At 44.6% G+C, this 22,339-nt stretch overlaps 1 protein-coding gene and 1 pseudogene across 1 annotated transcript in view; both read left to right on the top strand.

Moving 5' to 3' along the window:
* Positions 1–5,998, top strand: part of Ccar1 (cell division cycle and apoptosis regulator 1) — a 41,269-nt gene extending 35,271 nt beyond the window's left edge. The window contains exons 20-23 of the mRNA XM_032889281.1: positions 270–416; positions 3,089–3,398; positions 4,602–4,807; positions 5,133–5,998. Of these exons, the coding sequence (XP_032745172.1) occupies positions 270–416; positions 3,089–3,398; positions 4,602–4,807; positions 5,133–5,192 (723 nt within the window). The 3' untranslated portion in view covers positions 5,193–5,998. The remainder of the gene's footprint in view (positions 1–269; positions 417–3,088; positions 3,399–4,601; positions 4,808–5,132) is intronic.
* Positions 5,999–9,701: 3,703 nt separating this feature from the next.
* On the top strand, positions 9,702–10,421 carry LOC116887160 (annotated as a pseudogene).
* The last annotated feature ends 11,918 nt before the right edge of the window (positions 10,422–22,339 follow it).

Raw genomic sequence — 22,339 nt, 5'->3', positions numbered from 1 at the left:
CTTTCTTCTGTCTGCTTGGGATAATGGCATTCTTGAATTCCATACCGTAACACTTCCTTACCTTACACTTACTGCTTTGAGAGGATTTGTGTCTGTCACACTGTTTTTAATTTTGTTTTGGTTTTCATATTCATGTACAAAATCCACTCATTTTAGCCAAAGTGAGATAAAGATCTTTCTAAGATTATTGCTTTCATATAAACAGAGCCTCATTTTTTTTTTCTTTTTGTGGTGGTAAAACTATTTACCATATCATCTGTGTGTTTTAGGAAAAAGAGAAGCCTCAAATGGTCACAGTTAACAGGGATCTGCTAATGGCCTTTGTTTATTTTGATCAAAGTCATTGTGGTTACCTTCTTGAAAAGGATTTGGAAGAAATACTTTATACTCTTGGACTGCATCTTTCTCGGGCTCAGGTAATCAATCGATGTTGTGAATTTAAGATAAAGGGAATTTTTATCATTATCATTTTTTCCTTTATGGTGGGAAACTGGGGCCTTAGTCGTGGCTGGACAGTTCTCCTTCACTGCTTCACTGCTTGAAGCTTTCTGTCAGGTTACCCTTCCTACAGGTGAGACAGAATAAATTCACTTATCCAGTGTCAGAAGTTGCTACTTAACCTTTTCTGTGGGTTTCAGGCTTCCCTTGTGACAGTCTTGCCGTAGCCTCTTAAATATTGTGTTTACAGATATAAGCCATCGAATTGCCCTTTTACCCCTCTCTTTAAACCTTCTCAACTGTTAACTTTTTAAAAGAAATTATCTTTTTTGTTTGTTTGTTTTTGTTTTTCAAGATAGGGTATCTCACTGTAGCCCTGACTGTCCCAGAACTAGCTCTGTCGTCTCTGCTATTAAAGAAGCCGTCTTTAGGGCCAGAATGCGGGTAGTGTACTTGTTACTAAACCTGATAGTACCAGTTTGATCCTGGAGCCCAGAAGAAACCCAGCTTACAAAAGGTTACATTTGGTCTGTTGCTCAGACAACCACTTCTCTTTTTAAAGTTATCTCGGGGCTGGAAAGGTGGCTCAGTGGTCAGGACTGCACTGCTCTTGCAGAGAACTCACAGTTTCTAGCACCCAGATCAGGTGGCTGACCGTCGCCTGGACCTCTAGCTCCAGTACCCGCTTTGTGTCCTCTTCAGTTTCCCTCCGTACGTGTGTGTGCACTAACACACATAAAACGCTGGTTAGTGGGTTTTGGCTGTTTTGTTTTGTTTTGAGGCAGTTTTCCTGGCTGGCCTGGATCTCTTTGCAGATCTGGCTATTCTTGAATTTGAAGAGATTGAACTGCCTCTGTCCTCCTAATGCTGGGATTAAGGGCGTACACCACCCCGTCCCAGAACCGCCCTCTGCTTTAAAAAGCGTTTACTTAGGGGCTGACTCCCTCCCTTCCTCGCTCCTCCTCCTCTCGTGATACAGCAGGCTCCTCTCTCCAGAGAGAGAAAAAGGAAGTGTGTTTACCCTCTCCTCTAGTCCTCTTCCTCAGGACCAGTATCATCTATACCTATTTCTAGAGCTTTTTAAATCATACGACATGATTGTTCCAGAAGGTGAAACTGTTTGGTGTATATGATGGAGCCCCTTTTTGACTGACTAGTTTCTTTTCATAAAAGTGGAGTGACTCCCATCTAAAACCTTGTACTTGCGTATCTGAGGCAAGAGGGTCACTCCCAAGTTGACTAGATTTAAAATACAAGCGGAGAACATAGACCTGCATCATTCTTTGTATATCTGCGTCACATTCTACTCTATGGATGTTTCCTAACTTAGCAGTCGTCCTATTGCTGGGGTGGGGGTGGGGTGGTTGTTTGTGAGTTGGGAGTGGTTGAGACCGGGTTTTTCTATACTGCCCTGGCTGTCATGGACTTTACTATTTAGACCAGGCCAGCCTCAAACGCAAAGAAATTTACCTTCTTCTGCCTCCCAAGTGCTAGGATTATAGGCATGCACCACCATGCCCACTTTCTGGTTTTTATTATTTGGAACTAAACATTTACTTAAAAAGTTCGAGTTAGTGTTTCTATCACACCTGTAATCTTACAGCACTTGAGAGGCAGAGGCTACAGTATTGTGAGTTCAAGGCCATCCTGAGGTGTTATAAATGCATAGCAAGACTGTATCTTGGAGAACAAAACCCTGGCCAGGCAGTGGTGGTGCATGCCTTTAATTCCAGCTCCTGAGAGGCAGAGGCAGGGGGATCTGAGTTTTCAGCTAGCATGGTCTACAGTTCCAGGACAGCCAAGGCTACACTGAGAAACCCTGCTCAAAAACAAACAAACAGAACAAACAAAAAACAAAAACCCCAAAACAAAAACAGAGCACTAGGCTTGTGGAATAGCTCATTGGGTTAAGGAAGATCCCTGTCCCCAAGGCTGTCGATGTGAGTTGGATCCTGGGAACCCTATAGCAGAAGCAGAGAACTGATTCCTACAAGATGCCCTCTGACTTCTACATGAGTTTCACAGCACATGGGCACCCACATACACAATAGAAAATAAATATTCCCAACGTGTTTTTCAAATAATTTAAATATTCAATTTATAGAGAAAATACTTAAAATTCTAAATACTGCCAACTGATTAGTAGTAGACACTGAGAAAAGGATCACGATGGATGCTTAGTGTTTTTGAAGTTTACAACACAGTTGGAGGAGGATCATGAGTTGGAGGAGGCTCTTAAGACTACTTAGGGCTGGGGTCCTTTTCCCAGCAGCCACCTCAGGAGGTGCTACACAACTGTTGTAACTCCAGGTCCAGGGGTTCCCCTGACCTGACCCCTGAGGGTACCCAGAGCACATGCGAGTACAAATACATGGAGATGAAGCATGCCAAAAATTCTCTTCTAAAAGATTTTAAAAAGAAAAATTTGCTACAGCCAATGTGCATTATGGCACACACCTTTAATCCCAGCACTCTAGAGGCAGAGGTAGGCAGATCTAACTCAGCGACAGCCATTGCCCACTCTGAATAAGGCTCCCGTTCAGTTCTGCAGTGAGGAAGAGTATTTGCCTCTTAGCCATTTGTTTACTTGCTCGTATAATAGGTAAAATACTTGTATTTTCATCTTACTCTTTATTTGCTTGCATAATAGGTAAAGAAACTGCTCAATAAAGTAGTGCTCCGAGAATCGTGCTTCTATCGGAAATTAACAGACACCTCAAAAGACGGCGAGAGCCATGACGAGCCAGAGTCGCTGCAGGGAGACACGACGCTGGGAAACAGGTTACTACTTCCGACACCAACAGTGAAGCAGGAATCGAAGGATGGAGAAGAAAACGTAGGGCTTATTGTGTACAACGGTGCAATGGTGGATGTTGGGAGTCTCTTACAAAAGCTGGAAAAGAGTGAAAAAGTAAGAGCTGAGGTAGAACAGAAGCTCCAGTTACTAGAGGAGAAAACAGGTGAGGCTGCTGGCAGTATGCTAGGACCTCTAAGGAGTCGTGGCATCGGGCCTGAGGGAGAGGGAGAGGGAGAGTGGTTGAGATCCCTAGGAGCTGGAGTTAGTTACAGGCGCTGGAGAGTGGGTGCTAGCCACTCTCATCCTTGGCAAGAACAGGGTGTGCTCTTACTGCTGAGCCATCTCAGAAACTCCCGACTTTACGTTTTGTTTTCTCTGCTGCTAGTTATAAAACTGCTTAGCTTTATAAGAACCATAGCTTATGTGTCAGATGTTGGGACAGGGACTGTGTGCCCCAGTGCTAGAATTGTAGGCTTGAGACGTGACTTTTGATATTTTCTAACCTCTTCCAGTACCACTCCCCCCCCGAGCTGGGGACTGAACCCAGGGCCTTGCGTTTGCTAGGCAAGTGCTCTACCACTGAGCTAAATCCCCAACCCCCTCTAGTACCACTTTCTCTTTGCTCTAAATAGTCACAAAAATGGAAAGTTGAACCTGGCACTCAGGAGAGAGAAGAAGGTGGCTTTCTGTGATTTTGAGAAACTTAGTCTACATAACAAGTTCCAGACGAGCCAGCCAGCTACACAGTGATTATTATGTCACAAAACAAAACAAGAGGAACCTATAGCTAAAAGTAACCCTATCTAAAACCCTTGGTAGTTTGCTTCTTTTCTCTCTCAAGACAAGGTCTTACTTCATAGCCTAGCTGTCACGGAACTCACTCTGTAGCCCAGGTTGGTCTCAGACTCACAGCTTCTTTATTCTCAGCCTCAGAAAGACTTGATGCCAGCACACTGGATCATGTTGTACTTTATAACTAGTTAAAAGAATTTAACTTTCATAAACATTTCACAGAAGTTTGATGTCGTGGGAAGTCGTGTAGTTGTCTGTCTGTTGCAGTATTGAAGACTGAGGCAGGGCCTCGTGTGCCTTAGGTCCATGACTGCCATTGGGCTGTATCCCTAAGTCTATTGGTATTTCAACTTTGAGACACGGCTAAAGGAAGCTTGTCCTCCTGAGTAGCTGGAGTTACAGGGATCCTGCCAGCTTCTTTTGCTTCTTATACTTCAGTTTTTATTTTTTTATTAAGGGGGGAGAGGGGAATATACCATGGCACACCTGGGAGGTCAGAGGACACTTACGACGGCGAGTTTTCTTTCTCCCACGTGGGCTCAATTTGGTTTTCTTTTGTTTTGTTTTTTAACAGATGAAGATGGAAAAACTATATTAAACTTGGAGAATTCTAACAAAAGCCTCTCTGGTGAACTTAGAGAGGTCAAAAAAGACCTTGGTCAATTACAAGAAAACTTGAAGGTTTCAGAAAACATGAATTTGCAATTTGAAAACCAATTGAATAAAACACTGAGAAACTTATCCACAGTCATGGATGATATCCACACTGTCCTAAAAAAGGTGAGGTGATTTGTCTTTTCTGTCTTCATGGTTCAATGTAATGTAGTATTGTGATCTTTATAGTTTTTCCTAGAAATTACATACAATATGCAAATTTGATTTATGTATTTATGTCTAATATTTATTAGACCAAATATTTGGCTAGATTTATTGCTTAATGGCCAAGCCCTAGGTTTAGTGTCCCAAACCACTAAAATTGAAGAAAAATTGGGCAGCAGCATATTAAAATTAATTTGTTAATATTTACCACTCAGTGAGGACTATTTTAAGCTAACTTCAGAGTAACAAGAAACTAATTAAAGTGTACTTTGTTTCTATTTTACAGGATAACGTAAAGAATGAAGACAGAGATCAGAAATCCAAGGAGAATGGTTCAAGTGTATGATAAAATACATTTGGTGATGAGGAGTGGTGTTAAATAATGTACTATATAAAAAATCATGACACAGGAATGTTTGAGGGCAATGCATGTTTGATTTTAGTAGTATAAACATATGTTAGTTCAAATGATGTATAAAGTTTTATGAATGTGAGTTTGCTTTTGAAAATTGCCTGTAATTTCTAGCATTCAAATTAAATACTCACTGAGTGAAGAATTTTGCATTGCAAAATCTTTTAGGATGAACTTTGTTATAGTTTTAACCCCAATAAAGTTCATCAGTTTAATTGACAATAACTTGTAATTACTAAATGTCTTTTATTGAAATATCTAGAAAATTTGCTTTTATTTATAGAACTATTGTTTTATAGTTTTATAGTTCATTTTTTTAGTTTGAGTATATATCATAAAATAGCATGCTCCTTAATATTGGCAACCTTTTTGGACTACTATTTTCAGTGTTTAAATGTAGTTGTTAAGCAGTCTGCTCATGGTGGCACATCCCGTTAACCCCAGTGAGACTTTGTCTCAGGGACAATGCAATTAATCCAGAAGACGCTGTGTCTAAAAGCCTGCAACTGAGAAAGCGATAGAGCTAGCTAGCATTGTGCTTAGAGTTTACACAAAGTAATAGTCTTGACAGTACTGTTACTGTACTCAGTTAATTGTTTTACTTGCCCTGGATACTTCTATTTTAATTTTCAGAAGTTAAAAAAAAGGCAGTGGACATCAAATGTACAGTTTAGTAACAAGCCAGTAGATTGTCAGTTTGATTGATGCCTTAAGTTAAGTCATTAAAAATATTTTTTTAATTAATCTGTGTAGTTCCTTCAGAATTTTGGTGGATGTTTCGAGACTTAAAAAGATAGGACATATAATTTACTGTAAATCAGGTTTTTACTTGGGTAAATTTCAGAGCACATTTGATAATGAAAAGTAAAGTATTCTCTATTGGATGCTGCTCACTCCAGCTGGCAGAGGCTACGCATGTGGCTTAGCATCCTCTAAATTTTGTAGGTAGGCCCATGTGGCGATCGTGCACAGCTGTAGGAACACCACAGAGGAAGAGAGGGTAGGTGGATTGTGTTATCAATTACACTCTACACCAGACTGCCACTGTGCTAACACAGTCTTTGATCCCAGTACTTGGGAGCCAGAGGCAGTTGGCTCTCTTGTGAGTTCAAGACCAACCTAGTCTACATAGTGACTACTAGAACAGCCTGGTCTAGGTAGAGACGCTGCCTTTAAAAAAATTTTTTGGGGCTGGGGATTTAGCTCAGTGGTAGAGCGCTTGCCTAGGAAGCGCAAGGCCCTGGGTTCGGTCCCCAACTCCGAAAAAAAGAACCCAAAAAAAAAAAAAATTTTTTTTTTTTTTTGTTCAAGGTAATTACAGTTTTCTATCTAAAAAGCTAAAAGAATGCTTCACTGTCATAAAAAGATATTTGTATTTTGTTTGGATTTATTTTGCTAGAATAATGGTGAATATTCTCTGTAGATGAATATGATTATGTAAAGTACCACATTAACCATTTATCTAAGCTAAGTAGATAGTGCGGCTCCCAGAAGGGGGATCCTTAAAGGACCTCATGTTTTCATGCCACTTTTTATTTCAAAATGATGCTTCTTCTTGTTTTCTGGGGGGTGGGGGTGTTATTTGTTATATTTTACACATGTAGATGTTTGTCTCTGCAACGCATTAACATATGGTGCCGACAAAGGCCAAAAGTGGGTGTTGGGTCCCCTGGACCTGGAGATACAGGTGGTTATGAGCTGCTGTGTGGGTGCTGGGAATTGAGCTCCACTCCTCTAGAAGAGCAGCCAGTGCTAAGCCATTTCTCTAGTCCTCTATTAGTGTCCCATCCCTCCAGTCCGACATGTCCCCTAATAAACATATGCCCCACCCCCATTTCTCTGTGTATTCTTGGCTGTCCTAAAACACTCTGCAGACCAACCTGACATTGAATTTACAAAAGCTGCTTGCCTCTGCCTCCCCAGTGCACACCTGGTTCTCGAAACTGTATTTTTATGTAACAAACTATAATTCTATAGTAAGGTATGTATCTTATGTGATACTGTTGGGTTTTGTTTTGAGACAGAGTCTCCTATAACAAGTGTAGTAGTATATACCTGTAATCTCATTTCTCAGGAGGTGGAAGCCAGAAATTAGAAATTCAGGGCAACTCTGGGCAAATAAGACCCTCTTTCAAAAACAAAAGGACATTAATTTCCTTAAAATACTGCAGGATAGACTTTGAAATGACTCAAGGAGGCATAGATATGCCTGTTGCCACGCGGACAGCCTGACCTCACATAGACCTCTAGAGATGTGTCTGGGGGAAAGGGGCACTGAAGGGTTGGGACATGACTGGGTGGTTAAGAGCACTGGCTAGTCTTCGAAAGGACCTAGGTTTAATTTCCAGCATTAGATACCAGTATTAGATGATACCCAACAGCCATATGTAATTCCAGTGGACTCTTCTGGGCTCCTCAGGCACTGTATACATACAGTGCAAAAGACATTCATGTAAGTAAAACACTCATAGAAAAATAAATAGAGGGAAATCTTTAAAAGAGACAGGCAGGGGGTACTTGAGAGATGGCTCAGCAGCTAAGAGCATTTGGTGTTGCAAAGAACCTGGGCTCAGTTCCCAGCACCCACATAATGGCTTACAGTCATCTGTAACTCCAGTTCTAGGAGATCTGATGGCCTCTTCTGTTGTGGTAAAACACTATGACCAAAGCACCTCAGAAAGAAGGGTTGATTTAATTTACAGTTCTAGAGGGATAAGAGTTATCAGCGTCGGAGATGTGGCGGTGCATGGTAGGCACGGCAGCAGGAGCCGCAGAGAGCTCACATCCGGAACTGCAAGCAGGAAACAGTGCCCTCGGGATGGCTTTTTGAAACCTCAAAGCTTACTTTTCAGTCACATGCTTCCTTCAGTAAAGCCACACCAGCTGGTGTCCCAAGTTTTCAAATGCTTGAAATGTATGGGGGCATCTCATTTAAATTACTGTAAAAGTTATTTCCATCATTTTATAGAAAGCCCATGGTTGGATGTGAGGCGAGGTATGGGAGCGGGCTTCTCGGTAGGTAGGCATAAAGTATAGTAGCTCACAACTGTAATGCCACCATTCTGAAAGCTAAGGTGGACGGTCACGAAGCTCAAGGCCAGCCTGCTCGTTAGCATGCATGTGTGAACTTCTGCTCTGATGCAGTAACTCTTGGTCTTGTTTATTGGAAGGCTGGTGTTGGAGATTACCTCAGGGCTGAGTGCACACAAGCAAACATCCCTGAATATAGTTAAGAGCTGTTGATCGGATGTGCTTGCACAGCCTGTGCTCCCAGCACTCAGGAGGCTGAGGCAGGGAGGATCGAGAGTTCCTGGCAGCCTGGACTAGAGAGAGAGAAAGAGTGTCCTTCCCTGTCACCCCAACCCAAGGGAAAAAAGTCACACGGAGTGCATTTAGACATGTACATGCACCTATTTTTTTATTTCTCTGGAAATGTTCAGCAATATCCAGCATGCTTTTTGATAGGAACCTGGGCGCTACTCAGCACCTGTTCTAGATCTACTTGGCATAGAGACGACTGAGCTAGGTGGTGGCGGTAGTGGCCTGGCTGCGTGTCTCTAATCCCAGCATTGGAGGGAGTGGGGGAAACAGGTAGGTAGATCTCTGAGTTCAGGGCCAACTTGGTCTACATAGGGAGTTCCAGGACGGCCAGAGCTACACAAAAGAAATCCTGTGTGGAAAAACAAAAACAGACAACGAAAATGACAAGCAGTACCAGGCATAGTGGCATGTGTCTGTAATCCCAGCATATAGGAAATTGTGACCAGAAGAATAGGAATTCAAGGCCAATCTGGGCTACCCAAAGCCCTATTTCAAAAAAAAGACTGTTGCAAGGTGGGTCAGATGTCACCAAGCCTGACCAAGTTTTCACCCTGCTGTATGGTGAAAAAAGAACCTTTTCCTACAGTTCGTCTGACTTCCACATGCATACTGAGGTGTCCACGTGAACACCAGCACACACACACACTATATTTCTTCAAAACAACTAATTTATGAATGTTTATCCAAAAACTAGAATTGTTGTCAAATGTGTATAACTCTTAAATTTGAGGCACTCTGAGGATGAGAATGACTGGGGGCACATGAGTGAAGCCCTAGGTTAAATCCCCAGCATCCAAAGCAAGAACGTGTCACATCCATCATCCCTTAAGTAGCCAAGAGCTGCAGTCTCATAGAAGAGAGTGTGGCTCTGTGAATGAAATTAACAACTGACAGAATAGGACCTCCTTCATACAAAGAAACTGCTGAGATGTAGTAACCCTGACTGGCCTGATAACTATATTTAATAGCTTTGGATCAGGGCTTGAATTGAAGTGTGTCTCACTATGTTCAGCTCCACCCTTTTTTGTTATTGATAATATTTAATTTCTAAGCCTAGTACCTGAATCTGTGAAGATGGTCTTTTGAATTTTTATGTATTCATGTATGTGTACGGATGTTCTGCCTGCTTGTATATCTGGGTACAACATGTGTACCTGGTGCCCATGGAGACCAGAAGAGATGTTGGATCCTCTGGAACTGAGATTAAGCAGTTGTAAACTGCCCTATAGGTGCTTAGAATTGAACCTCTTCCAGAGGATCCATACATTTTAGAAACAGGTTAACTTGGGGCTGGAAAGATGGTTCAGTGGTTAAGATCACTCACTGTCTTTCCACCGGGGCAGCCACCTTCCAGTAACTCGCCAAAATGACGAACACAAAAGGAAAGAGAAGAGGCACTCGGAATATGTTCTCTAGACCTTTTAGGAAACATGGAGTCGTTCCTTGTACATGCGAATCTATAAGAAGGGTGACATTGTAGACATCAAGGGAATGGGCATTGTTCAAAAAGGAATGCCCCATAAGTGTTACCATGGCAAAACTGGAAGAGTCTACAGTGTCACCCAGTATGCCGTGGGCATCATTGTAAACAAGCAAGTTAAAGGCAAGATTCTGGTCAAGAGGATCAATGTGCGGATTGAGCACATCAAGCACTCAAAGAGCAGAGACAGCTTCCTGAAGCGGGTGAAGGAGAACGATCAGAAGAAAGAGGAAACCAAAGAGAAGGGCGCCTGGGTTCAGCTGAAGCGCCACCCTGCGCCACCCAGAGAAGCCCACTTTGTGAGGACTAACGGAAAGGAGCCTGAGCTGCTGGAGCCCATTCCATACGGATTCATGGCCTAATGTATACAAAGGAAATAAAGGACCTGGACTGCAAAGTCAAAAAAAAAAAAAAAAATCACTCACTGTTCTTCAGGACCAGGGGTCAGTTCCCAGCACCCACAGGTAGCTCAAGACTACAGTCAAGGGGTTGGGGATTTAGCCCAGCGGTAGAGCGCTTGCCTAGGAAGCACAAGGCCCTGGGTTCGGTCCCCAGCTCCGAAAAAAAGAACCAAAAAAAAAAAAAAAAAGACTACAGTCAAATCACTACTACACATAAAATTAAGATCAATATTAAAAAGAAAGTGGGGTTGGGGATTTAGCTCAGTGGTAGAGCGCTTGCCTAGCAAGCGCAAGGCCCTGGGTTCAGTCCCCAGCTCCTAAAAAAAAAGAAAAAAAAAAAAAAGAAAGTGGTGTTTTAGCTGGGCACGATGTACACCTGTAAATGCCAGCAGGTGAGAAGCAGAGGAAGGCAGAACTCAGTTATGTTTGCTGGAGGTTTGCTTGTACAATGTGAATTCAGTCCCAGCCAAAGCCGATTATCAAGACACAGGGTCTCTTCATTAACTATTCTACATATGCATTCCTAAATAAATACACGCAGCCTGCGACATCTGTAGTATGTTACTCATATGTATGTTTCTAGAACTGGCCGTTTGAATATACGACTTCGCAAATGAGAACTTGTCATGAAATACTATTCAAGGATAATACATTATTGGTTTATCTTAAAAATGGAAACCTTTAACTCCACCACTCAGGAGACAAAGGCAGGTGGATCTCTGAGTGTAGATCTCTGGTCTACAGAGTGACGTTTCTGGGATAGCAAGGGCTAAACAGAGAATCCCCGTCTTGAAACCATGCTCCCATAACCATCAAAAAAACATGATGAAGCATGTAAAAATTCTTTGTATCATGCTTATTTTTTTATTCTATTTGTGCTGAGCAATGTTTATAATTTTAAATTCCCTTTGTATTCCAGTGTAACTTAAGCTAGTCGATTTGGTTTAAGGTCCTTTGATGTTTCTTTCGACTTCTGCTAATTCGGAGGTTGGGGAATGCTTTCAAGGAATTATAATTGTTTAGGTCTCTGATTAAAGAGAGCACATGAAGGTGCGATAGAGCTGAATTCAGCTTTTTCTGTGCTCTTTCCCTGTATTTTTCTAGACTTTTAAAATTAACCCTCAAATATATTCCTTAACAGACACCAGATAAATGGCACTCACATCACCTAATGTTTGTATACTGTAAGGGCAGTCCTTTGTTGAGCCTGGCTTCCCACTCCTGTTATTAGATCTGGGAACACTTTAGTTGTTGGCCTTTGTTTTTTCAGTCAGGAAAAGAACAATCTACTTCTAACATGTGAGGTTAATATTTAATGGCCATTCATTTTGTTTCTTAGATGCAAAAAACAACTATAAGCTGGGCTACATATACACACAAAATAAAAATTAAAAAAACGCCACTTGCTGTTTCTGGCTTAACATAAATATTTAATTAGAGGAAAACCTACTTTGAACCATCCTTCACGGGAGACAAAAAACACTAGACCAAGCCTCACCCGTGCGCGCCATTTATTGAAACCATCTGTTACTTTACCCTGAGGCTTTGGACCAGTTACAAAAAACTGAGTGAGATGTATTCATTCACTTGCCTGACATCAACTGCTGCCAGGAGATGAGTGTATTAATCTTGGGAGTGGCTATTTCTGAACAAAACCAGCAAGCCAGTCATCACTTCAAGAGCTTAAGTTTGTGATACAATGAGCTTCCTCCCTCAACCCTGAACCTCTGTTCCGAGGCTTGGTCAGTTTTAGTCTCAATTGCCTGGAACCCCAAGTGTCCTCAGATAGTTCACATTCAGTGTTGCTTCAGTGGCGTATCATCAGCCTGCTTATTAACAAGTATCTGTGGACAGAGTCTCTGGAGCCCAAGTTGACCTCAAGCTTGACCCCTTGCCACTAATTCTTGAATGCTGAGATTAGAACATAGTGTGTAGCTCTGAAGGGCTGGAGAGGTGCAGTGGGCTTTGGTTCCAGAGAACCAGGTTTCATTTTCAGTACTTACATGGCCACACACATCTCCCTTGTTTGCCCATACTGAGCACCAAGCATGCTTGTCGTGCAAAGGCATACAGAACACCCTTACTGGTAGGATTTGAAAAGGGATCGAGGCTTGTAGGATTGGTTCCCTGGTTAAGCTTTGAGCTCATGTTGCTCTTGCAAAGGCCCCAGGTTGAAATCATAGCCCCCCGCCCCCAAATCCCATGGGGAAGAGAGCTGAACATCCAGAAGTGCAGACCATCCTGACAGACTGCAGGACAGACTGCCACTTCTGCCCACCTTTACCTGCATCCCTGATCCGAGAGGAAACTGCATAATGCCTCTGACACAGGAATATGGAAACAATCAGCTGCAGGTACCTGTGGTTCTGGTCTATACCCAAACCAAATGAACTGGTCAAACAGCACCCTGCACCCAAAATCCCGTGGGGGAAGAGAGCTGGACCCTAAGAAGTGCAGACACTCCTGAGAAATCAGACAAGACTACCTTCTGCCCACATTCCCAACCCGAGAGGGAATGGCCTAGCGCCAGCTGTACCCGCTGGGTGCAAGGACTTAAGAGCAGTCAGGGGCATCACACTTCTGAATCCTGCCTGTGCCAAGAGCTGAAAGACAGTCACCAGGAGCGCCTACACACCTGAGAGCAGGGCACCTGTACCCAGAAATGGCTGAAAGAAAACAGGAAAACAGTTTTACAGGAGTGCTGACACATACCCACAGGACGGCCAAGCCACTGCCAGAAACAGCAAGACAAGCTAACACCAGAGACAACCTGATGGTGAGAGACAAGCGCAGGAACCTAAGCAAACAGAAACCAAGACTACGTGACAACATCAGAGCCCACTTCTCCCACCAAAGAAAATATTGGATATCCAAAAACACCGGAAAAGCAAGATTTAGATTTAAAATCACATTTTATGATAATGATAGAGGACATTAAGAAGGACGTTAAGAAATGCATGATGGTGGGGTTGGGGATTTAGCTCAGTGGTAGAGTGCTTGCCTAGTGAGCGCAAGGCCCTGGGTTCTGTCCTCAGCTCCAGAAAAAAAAAAAAGAAATGCATGACAGGGCTGGAGATATGGCACGGGGCGGGGCGGGATGGGGCAGGGCGGGGCAGGGCCTCTCATCCACACCCTATCTTCCTACCAACCTCTCTACCCTTCCCCGCGTTTATGTGTTTTCATTTTGTGACCCACAAGAATGTCTGTGTGATTATGGCTGTGGAACTCTCAACTGAGACCTGCAGTTAAGAGTGGTGGCTACACTCTTCCAAAGGACCGGAGTTTGGATCCAGAACCCAATCAGTCGGCTCAGAACCTGGACTCCAATGTCCTTTTCTAGCCTCAGAGGGCAACACAGACATGTGGCCAACACTCATATACGCAAACAACAAACCCAGTTCGCAACTGCTGAGCCATTTCTCCGGCCCCATCTTAGTCACTGTTCTGTGGCTGTGAAGAGACACCACAACCAAAGCAACTCTAATGAAAGAAAGCATTTAATTGGGGCTGGCTTATAGTTTCAGAGGTTTAGTCCATTATCACCAGGGCGGGAACATGGCAGCAGGGAGCCTAGCAGCAGGCAGGAAAAAATAGCTAAGAGCTACTCCTGATCTTCAAGCAGAAAACTACAGAGAGGTTGGGCCTGAAACCTCAAAACCCACCCCCAGTGACACACTTCCTCTAACAAGCCACACCCACTCCCACAAGGCCACACCCCCAATCCTTCTAATCCTTTTCAGCAGTTTCACTCCCTGGTGACTGAGCGTTCAAGGACATGAGCCTATGGGGTCTCTTCGTATTCAAACCACCACATCCTTCAAATTTTTTTAAAAAGATTTATTTGGGGCTTGAGAGATGGCTCAAACAGTTAAGAATACTGACTGTTCTTCCAGAGGTCCTGAGTTCAATTCCCAGCAACCACATGGTGGCTCACAACCATTTGTAATGAGATCTGATGCCCTCTTCTGGTGTGTCTGAAGACAGTGACAGTGTACTCAAATACATAAAATAAGTAAATCTTAAAAAAAAAGATTTGTTTTATTCAAGTTCTCTGTTCCTGTCTAATTTGTGTGTAAAATTACTTTCCGTACATTTTAAGTTACTCTAACATGAAATTAGGGTGCTTACAAATGCCATCTCCTGCCTCTAGCAAGAGAAAACTTTATGAGAATCATTGTTTGAGGATTCACTGTCCCTTAGAAGTCGAGCCCTGGCTAAGGTGCGTGTAGAAAATTCTCAGTAACTGGCGCTTTTGAGTCCCAGGGAGGCTGATGGTTCCGTCATCCTGTAAGCAAATGTGGGGACTCAGAGTAAACCTCAGAAGGATATTACATTTTCTAGTGTAACTGGATGTTTATCCCTGTTCACTAATCTGAGAGGGAGGCTCTCTGATACTTGTTGCTGTAACTCTTGTTCCAGGGGATCTGATACCCTCACACAGACGTACGTGCAGTCCAAACACCGGTGTGCATTAAAGAAAACGTTTAAATTCTGATTTGAATCTAACCCAGGTAACCCTTGTGACCTCAAATTGGTGTGAGGTGAGATGCTTGTCTTAGTCTTAGCCTACAGTAAGGAAACGCCCTTCATGTTGAAAATGGCACTAATGTGTCTTCCTGCTGCCAGCACAGGGTTGAACAGGCAATCAGAGCTAACCCGCCGGCTGGGAGACGCTTGGTAGCCACCAGGTCTCTCTTCCCGCAGTGTCCAATGTATTGAGCAGGAGCTCGAGCATTGACAGGGCCTTAGACCAGGGTCCTGCAAACCTTAACTGTAGAGAGGAAATATCTGAGACCTTGCAGTCTGTTCACTTCAGCTTACAAAAGCAACCCTGTGGAGCACGAAGATAAATTAAATTTGCCAATAAAATTGTATGTACAGACCGAAACTCTGAACATAATACAATTCCTCATGTCAAGAGCCTCTGTTCTTTGTCTTTCGAAAATGTAAGAAAAAAAAAACAAAAAAGGACAGGATACTGAAGGGCTCGACAGTTTAGTGGTTGCTGCTCACCCAGAGAGACTGGGTTCGGTTCTCAGCTTTCACGATGGATGAGTCACAGTTGCCTATAACTCCAGTCCCATCAAGCTCTCCTCTTCTGGACTCACCACCAGGCACACATGTATACATGCACTTACATATGTGTGGGCAAGCAAACATTCACGTGCATAGAATCATAATGACAAATTAAGTAAAACACACAATCGGTCTTAGCTTTCAGGCCAGCCAGAGTCTGAAACCTCTTCTTTCAGTTTAACTTCTGAGAGGCCATGGAGCTCTGGGCAGCGGCTCCTGGTTCCAGTTGTTGGGGTGAGGTCTCACTAACCCAGGCATGTACGTGTGCATATATATGCACAGGCAAACATTCACACGCATGCGTCCAAACTTCCATTCGTCCTGCCTCTGTGGTCCCCGTCCAGAGCGACTGGTATCCCCACGGCGCCGCCAGACGGAACTCTTCTGTAAAGTGTTAATGAAATAGTCCTGTTTAGTGCCAGACCGGTGTTTGGAACTGATTTAATCCAGTCATTCAGCTTCATACTTGTGCCCTTTACTCTTTTAGTCAAGGAACCATTTTATATGGGATGGTACTGTTGGGGGAATTCTAGAGGATGAGGAGCCGAATTAAGGGTCACAGGCTCCTATTCTGAAGTTTAACGAGGCTGGAGCTGGTGGTGCACACTTGCAACCCCAGCTCTCAGGAGGGCGAAGCAGCCTGAGGCCAACCTGGGTTTCAGAGGAGACAAGAATTTAGTGAGAAGGGAGCTTAGGAACGCACATGCGCTTGCCAGTCAAGTAGCTTAAGGGTCCAGGCAGGAGCCGCTTAAGTATCTGTTATCCTGTACCTCAGTGAGAAGCAGAAAAGAGAAGACACTCCCTCAGGGCCAGAGGCTTCCCCGGAAATCACTGGAAGCCGTTTCTTTGAGATCTGGGCTCTTTCTGCAGACGTTTGCAGATCAACATTGGGATGTGAGGCCCAGCTTCCCACCCTCTGCTGTAGAATTCTGAAATAAAGCGTGCTCTCTCGCGTTCTAAAGTGCTCTCTCTCTCTCCATCCTCCCCAACCCCGTCCCACCCAGCCCCCATGTATGTGTGTGTGTGAAGGGTTAATCTGACTTTTGGTGTGTGTGTGTGTGTGTGTGTGTGTGTGTGTGTGTGTGCACGCACGCGCGCGTGCACGTGTGCATGTGATTTTTCTGTCTCTCAGGAAAGAGTTTTGATGACTTCTCAGCCTCTGAGTCCCCAAACAGTTTTTCTTCAGGCTCTGAAACTTGCCCTCTGACCCTAATTTTAGTGCTGTGGTGGACGAGTGGTCTCCACTCGCTGCAGTTAGAGAGTTTATGGCTTTCATAGCTCCTCAGGCTGGAAGGTCAGCTGTGTTCTGTGGAGAGCCAGAGGCCATCCTGGTCTGCCCCTGCAGGCTGCAGCAGTCTGATGGTCCCGAAGCACCCCCCACTGTGTCCCAGTCCCTTCAGCCTCTGCTCCCACCTGCCTCTGCCTCCACCCTTTCCTCAACACAGGTGCTTGGCAAAGCCTCAAGTCTCCCTTTGAGGGACAGAAGTGAGACTTCTCAGCTTCGTTTTGTGATGAGGGCAAACTTGCTGTAAAACAACATAATGAAGAGTGTAGGGGGGAGCACACATGAACACACACACAAACACGTTTATACACACAGACACACACACAGATACACACACTCACACACTTATATACACACATACAGACACACTCACAACACACACATACACACACATACAGACACACACAGATACACACACTCACACACAGATACACACACTCACACACTTATATACACACATACAGACACACACACACACACACAGTCACACACAGATGCACATACATACACACACATACAGACACATACAGACACACACACAAACACACACACCCTCATATACAGAGCTGGGACCGAACCCAGGGCCTTGCACTTGCTAGGCAAGTGCTCTACCACTGAGCTAAATCACCAACCCCACACACACACACTTATATACACACATACAGACACACTCACAACACACACAGTCACACACAGATGCACACACATACACATACAGACACACACAGATACACACACTCACACACTTATATACACACATACAGACACACACACACTTATATACACACACATACACACATACAGACACACACACACTTATATACACACATACAGACACACAACACACACAGTCACACACAGATGCACACACATACAGACACTCACAACACATGGTCACACACAGATACATACACATACAGACACACACAGATACACACACTCACACACTTATATACACACAAACAGACACACACACACTTATATACACACACATACACACATACAGACACACACACACTTATATACACACATACAGACACACTCACAACACACACAGTCACACACAGATGCACACATACAGACACACACTCACAACACATGGTCACACACAGATACATACACATACAGATACACACTCACACACACAGATCCACACATACATACAGACACACACATAAAACACATACACACTTACACACAGATACATTCATACATACAGACCCACACAAAATATTAAAGAAAAAAAAAAGGCCAGGTAGTGGGGACGCCCGCCTTCAACTCCAGCAAAGGCAGGCTGATCTCTACTAGTTTTACAGACGTCTACATGAGGTCTACAGAGCTAGTTCCAGGACAGCTAGGGCATAGAGAAACCTAATCTCAAAACAACAAGGAAAGGTCTACTCACTTGGTAGAGTGCCTGGCGTGCACAAGGCCTGGGCTCAGACCCCAGCCCTGAATAAATCCAGTCATGACGGAGTATCCCTGTCCTTGAGAGCTAGAAGGAGGGTCAGAAGCTCAAGGTCATGCTCAGTACTGGAAGAGTTTCCTAGTCAGTCTGGGCTGCAACCTGAGATCCTGTCTCAAAACCAAAACACTATAGGCCAGGCATGGTGGAGTTCCAGGACAGCCACAGCCATGTAGGAAGACACTGTCACCAAAACCAAAACATGTAAAATAAATATTGAGAAAAGAAGACGGTTTCTAAATCAGCTCTAAGCATTGCATGGCCATGCCTGTCCTCAGCAGGTGGGCCTCCTAACACTAACACAGGGTAGCTCTCAGTCCACATGTAAGACCCCCTGGCTGCTGCAGGCACATGCACTCAAGCATGCACATACCTACACACATACATACACAGACACACAAGTGCACACACACGTGCACACACGCATGCACATACATGCATGCATGCAGATGCTCAGACATGCACACATGCACACACATGTGCTCACACACATATACATGTGCACACACATGCACACATGCTCGCACACACATGCTCACACATACACGTGCTCTCACACACACACATGCACACACTCATAATTAAAATAAGACCTTTAAAAACACTTACAGTCATCAGTACGAATGTCATGCTCACTCTGCCGTGAGTGCTGTAAACAGGTCACTCAGGTGACCAAGTGAGTGGAGGGGCTGTCCTTTGAAGTTCGCCTTGGCCGCTGACTATTGGGTAGCCAAGCAATGATATCCCCCAAACCAAAGCGCTCTTTGCCCCCCCTGCCCCCCCCGCGCCCCCCCCCAGCTGGGGACCAAACCCAGGGCCTTGCACTTCCTAGGCAAGCGCTCTACCACTGAGCTAAATCCCCAACCCACAAAGCGCTCTTATGTGTGGTGACAAGCAGGCCATGAGAAGGCAAGCAAAACAGTATACGCCTACACAAAAGTAATGACTAGGTTTGACTCAGGTTGAATGATTAAGAACAACAGGCAGGGTGCCAGATGCGGGGCTGAACTGGGAGCTGCTGATCACCGGTAGCTGTAGCTTATATCCTTCAGCACATGAGTGTTATGAAAGGGTTAACAATGTGCTTGAGAGCAGATGAAACCTTCCCTGATGCTGGCAGCAGAGTGGAAAGAGAGTGGGAGGATGGCACAATGGTTAGCGCTTGCTGCTCTCACAGAGGATCCAGGTTCAGTTTCCAACGTACACAGTTCCCAACAGTTGTAACTCCGGTGTCGGGGATCCAGTATCCTCTTTGGGGCTCCTCGGGCACCGGAATGCACATGGTGCACATACATGCCTGGATGCAGGCACACATAATACACATTTAAAAAAAAATAACCAGAAGTGGGGAGGTTTTCTAGGTAGAAGAACCTAAGCAGATGGGAGTTATTTGTCCTCGGAACTGGGAGATGAGTGGCCAGAGCCCAGTGTCTCTGATGGCTTTTAGGAGGGGAAGGATGATGGGGTCGCAGTGTGAAGAACACCGAGTGTCCTCCTTCAACCAAGGCAGACGTGAGCATTCAAAACCAAGTCCATTCGCAGTAATCATTGCGCAGCACATATAAATATTTCTCTTCCGTTGAGTTTTCTGAGTCAGGCACAATCCAGCCCTGAACTTGACCTGTCATGCTTTAGAAATGGAGTCTTGTTTAGTTCAGGGATAGGGTCACTCTCTGTTGGTCAGGACTCTTTGGGTACGGATTGGGGGTTACACAGTGCCTAGGAAGTGGGGACTTTTTCCTGGGCACCTGCTGCCGTGTGGTACCGATGCCAGGGGCGATCCTCCCATCTCTGCCAAACTCAAGTCTTCAGTGACCCTTGTTGGAGGAAAAATGACGGTGTCTCACCTGGCTGAGGCTACTGTGGCCGCGGTGCACGTCTTTAATCCCAGCTCCTGGGAGGCAGAGGCAGGCAGATCTCAGAGTTTGAGGCCTGGTTTACAGAGTGAGTTCCAGGGCAGCCAGAGCGACACAGAGTCACGTGGTCTCACGAGACTGGCAAGCAAACAAAGTCACGTGTCTGGCAGGCGGAAGAGACGCAAAGAGGCTCCTTTCTCTAGAATACTGCTGTTTGTGGAAGGGCCCTAGAGAAGTTCCAACCCTGAGTCTTAGTTTCCCCATAGAATGTATAAATCTTTCAGGTTCTTCGTCGTCGGTTAACCAGTTGAATAGTTTTGTTTTGCTTTGCTTTGGTTGCTTTTTTGAGACAACTTCTCATGTTTCTCACGCTGCCTTCAAACTTACAATGCAACTGAGGATGGACATTGACTTCTGACCCCCTGACCTTCCTGCTTCTACCCCCTGCACGCTAAGATTCCAGGTGTGCCCACCTATACCTGTTAATACGGTGCTGGAGGTTGGACTCCGGGTTTGTGAACAGGAGGCAGGCACCCTACCATTTGCGCTGGATCACCCACCACTTATCTCTTTTAGGTTTGTTTTTATTATTTTAATTATGTGTATGCATGCTTGTCTGTGTGTAGGCTGCATGAGCTCGGGTGTATGTCAGATGCTGGGAACTCCACCACCGTCTATGATCTCTGTCCTCATGGACAATCTGCCTAATCCGAGGCTTCGTTTATCTGTGAGAGAGATGGCTGAATACTCCTATCAGAGGGCTCATTTCACAGATAAAATGACGTCACAGAATAAGAAAAATAACATGGTTCTAAGCACAAACAAACTGGAATAGAATTGGTCATCATCCTGATTACAGGGAAGGAGGATACCACAGGCGATGCCGGAGTGTGGAGGTTTCAAACCCAGAGGATTCTAGGGCTGTTCATGATGCCCTTTAAGCTCAGCACTCGGGACAGGGTGGAAGCCAGAGATGCAGGAACAGGTCTTTGGCCCAGCAGATGAATGCCTTGATCCGGTCAAAGGAGAAATTGTTCTCTCTGTGTTCGACAGCTCAGGCTGAGCTAGCTTCTCTCCTCTCTGCAGGATCTACCCACCCACCCCAGAATTCAGATGGGAAACACTTATATCAAGTTCACGTGTGCATTTGAACTGAAGATTAAGTCATTTATCTTAAGTCAGAAGCCTGACTCCGTAGTTGTTTAATTCCATGTCGTACCCCCATGTGACTAAGAAAGTCTCCCTCCTGATTCTCCTTCTCCCTCTCCTCATCCTCCCCCTCTCCTCCTCCTCCCTTCCTCCTCCTCCCCCCTTCCTCCTCCTCTTCTACAAATCAAATGCCTTTTTCACTCCCTCCACAGCATGTAAGAAATGGCAGTGACCTTGGCAATAGAGAAGCCAGAACTTGGGAATGTGCCTTATGAATCTTCTCCCAACACGAAAGAGAAGGTGGCAAGGTCCAGGGCTGTGGCCTAGAGGATGTCAGGGGCAGCAGCACCAGACAAAGTAGCTCATTGCCTGACCATTGGTCTGGAGCTAAAACTTCCATTTGCCTGAGTGAAGGTGGGAATACTTCTTAATCTAACTGACTGTAGTTTTTGTCATTTGGGAAAAAAAAATAAAGTTGTAAATACAGGAGGAGGGCCGGGCTGGGGAGGTGGCTCAGCTGGTAAAAGCAAGAGAGCCTGAGTTTAAATCTCGGAAAGCCAATGTATATACATGGTATATACATACTATGTATACCATGTATATAGTATGTATATAATCTGTAATAGTCTGTAATCCCAATGGTCCTATGGTGAGACAGGAGGTGGAGACAGGAGACTCCCTGGAAGCTCCTAGATCCGTACCATGACACACACACACACACACACACACACACACACACACACACTCCTCTGCACTCAAGCGAGAGCACTCACAGGCAGGCAGGTACACGTGCATGTTATAGATACAATTGTATTAAGATGCTTGGGGCAAGATTTCCGCTTTTTTTTTATGCTGGCATACTTGGAACCATGTTGGAGGTGGGTCCCACACAATCCCCTTGACTCACAGACATTCCTCTTATGCACAGCCTGAAGTCAGGTGCGGCAGTTTTCCAATGTGAAACCATGTTAGTTCTTTTTTTTTTTTAAAGATTTATTTATTTATTATTTATATGAATACACTGTCGCTGTCTTCAGATACACCAGAA

This window comes from Rattus rattus, chromosome 18 (genome assembly GCF_011064425.1).
Source record: "Rattus rattus isolate New Zealand chromosome 18, Rrattus_CSIRO_v1, whole genome shotgun sequence".
NCBI lineage: Eukaryota > Metazoa > Chordata > Mammalia > Rodentia > Muridae > Rattus > Rattus rattus.
The sequence above is the reverse complement of the archived record's forward strand: the minus strand, read 5'-3'. Positions and strand labels throughout refer to the sequence as shown.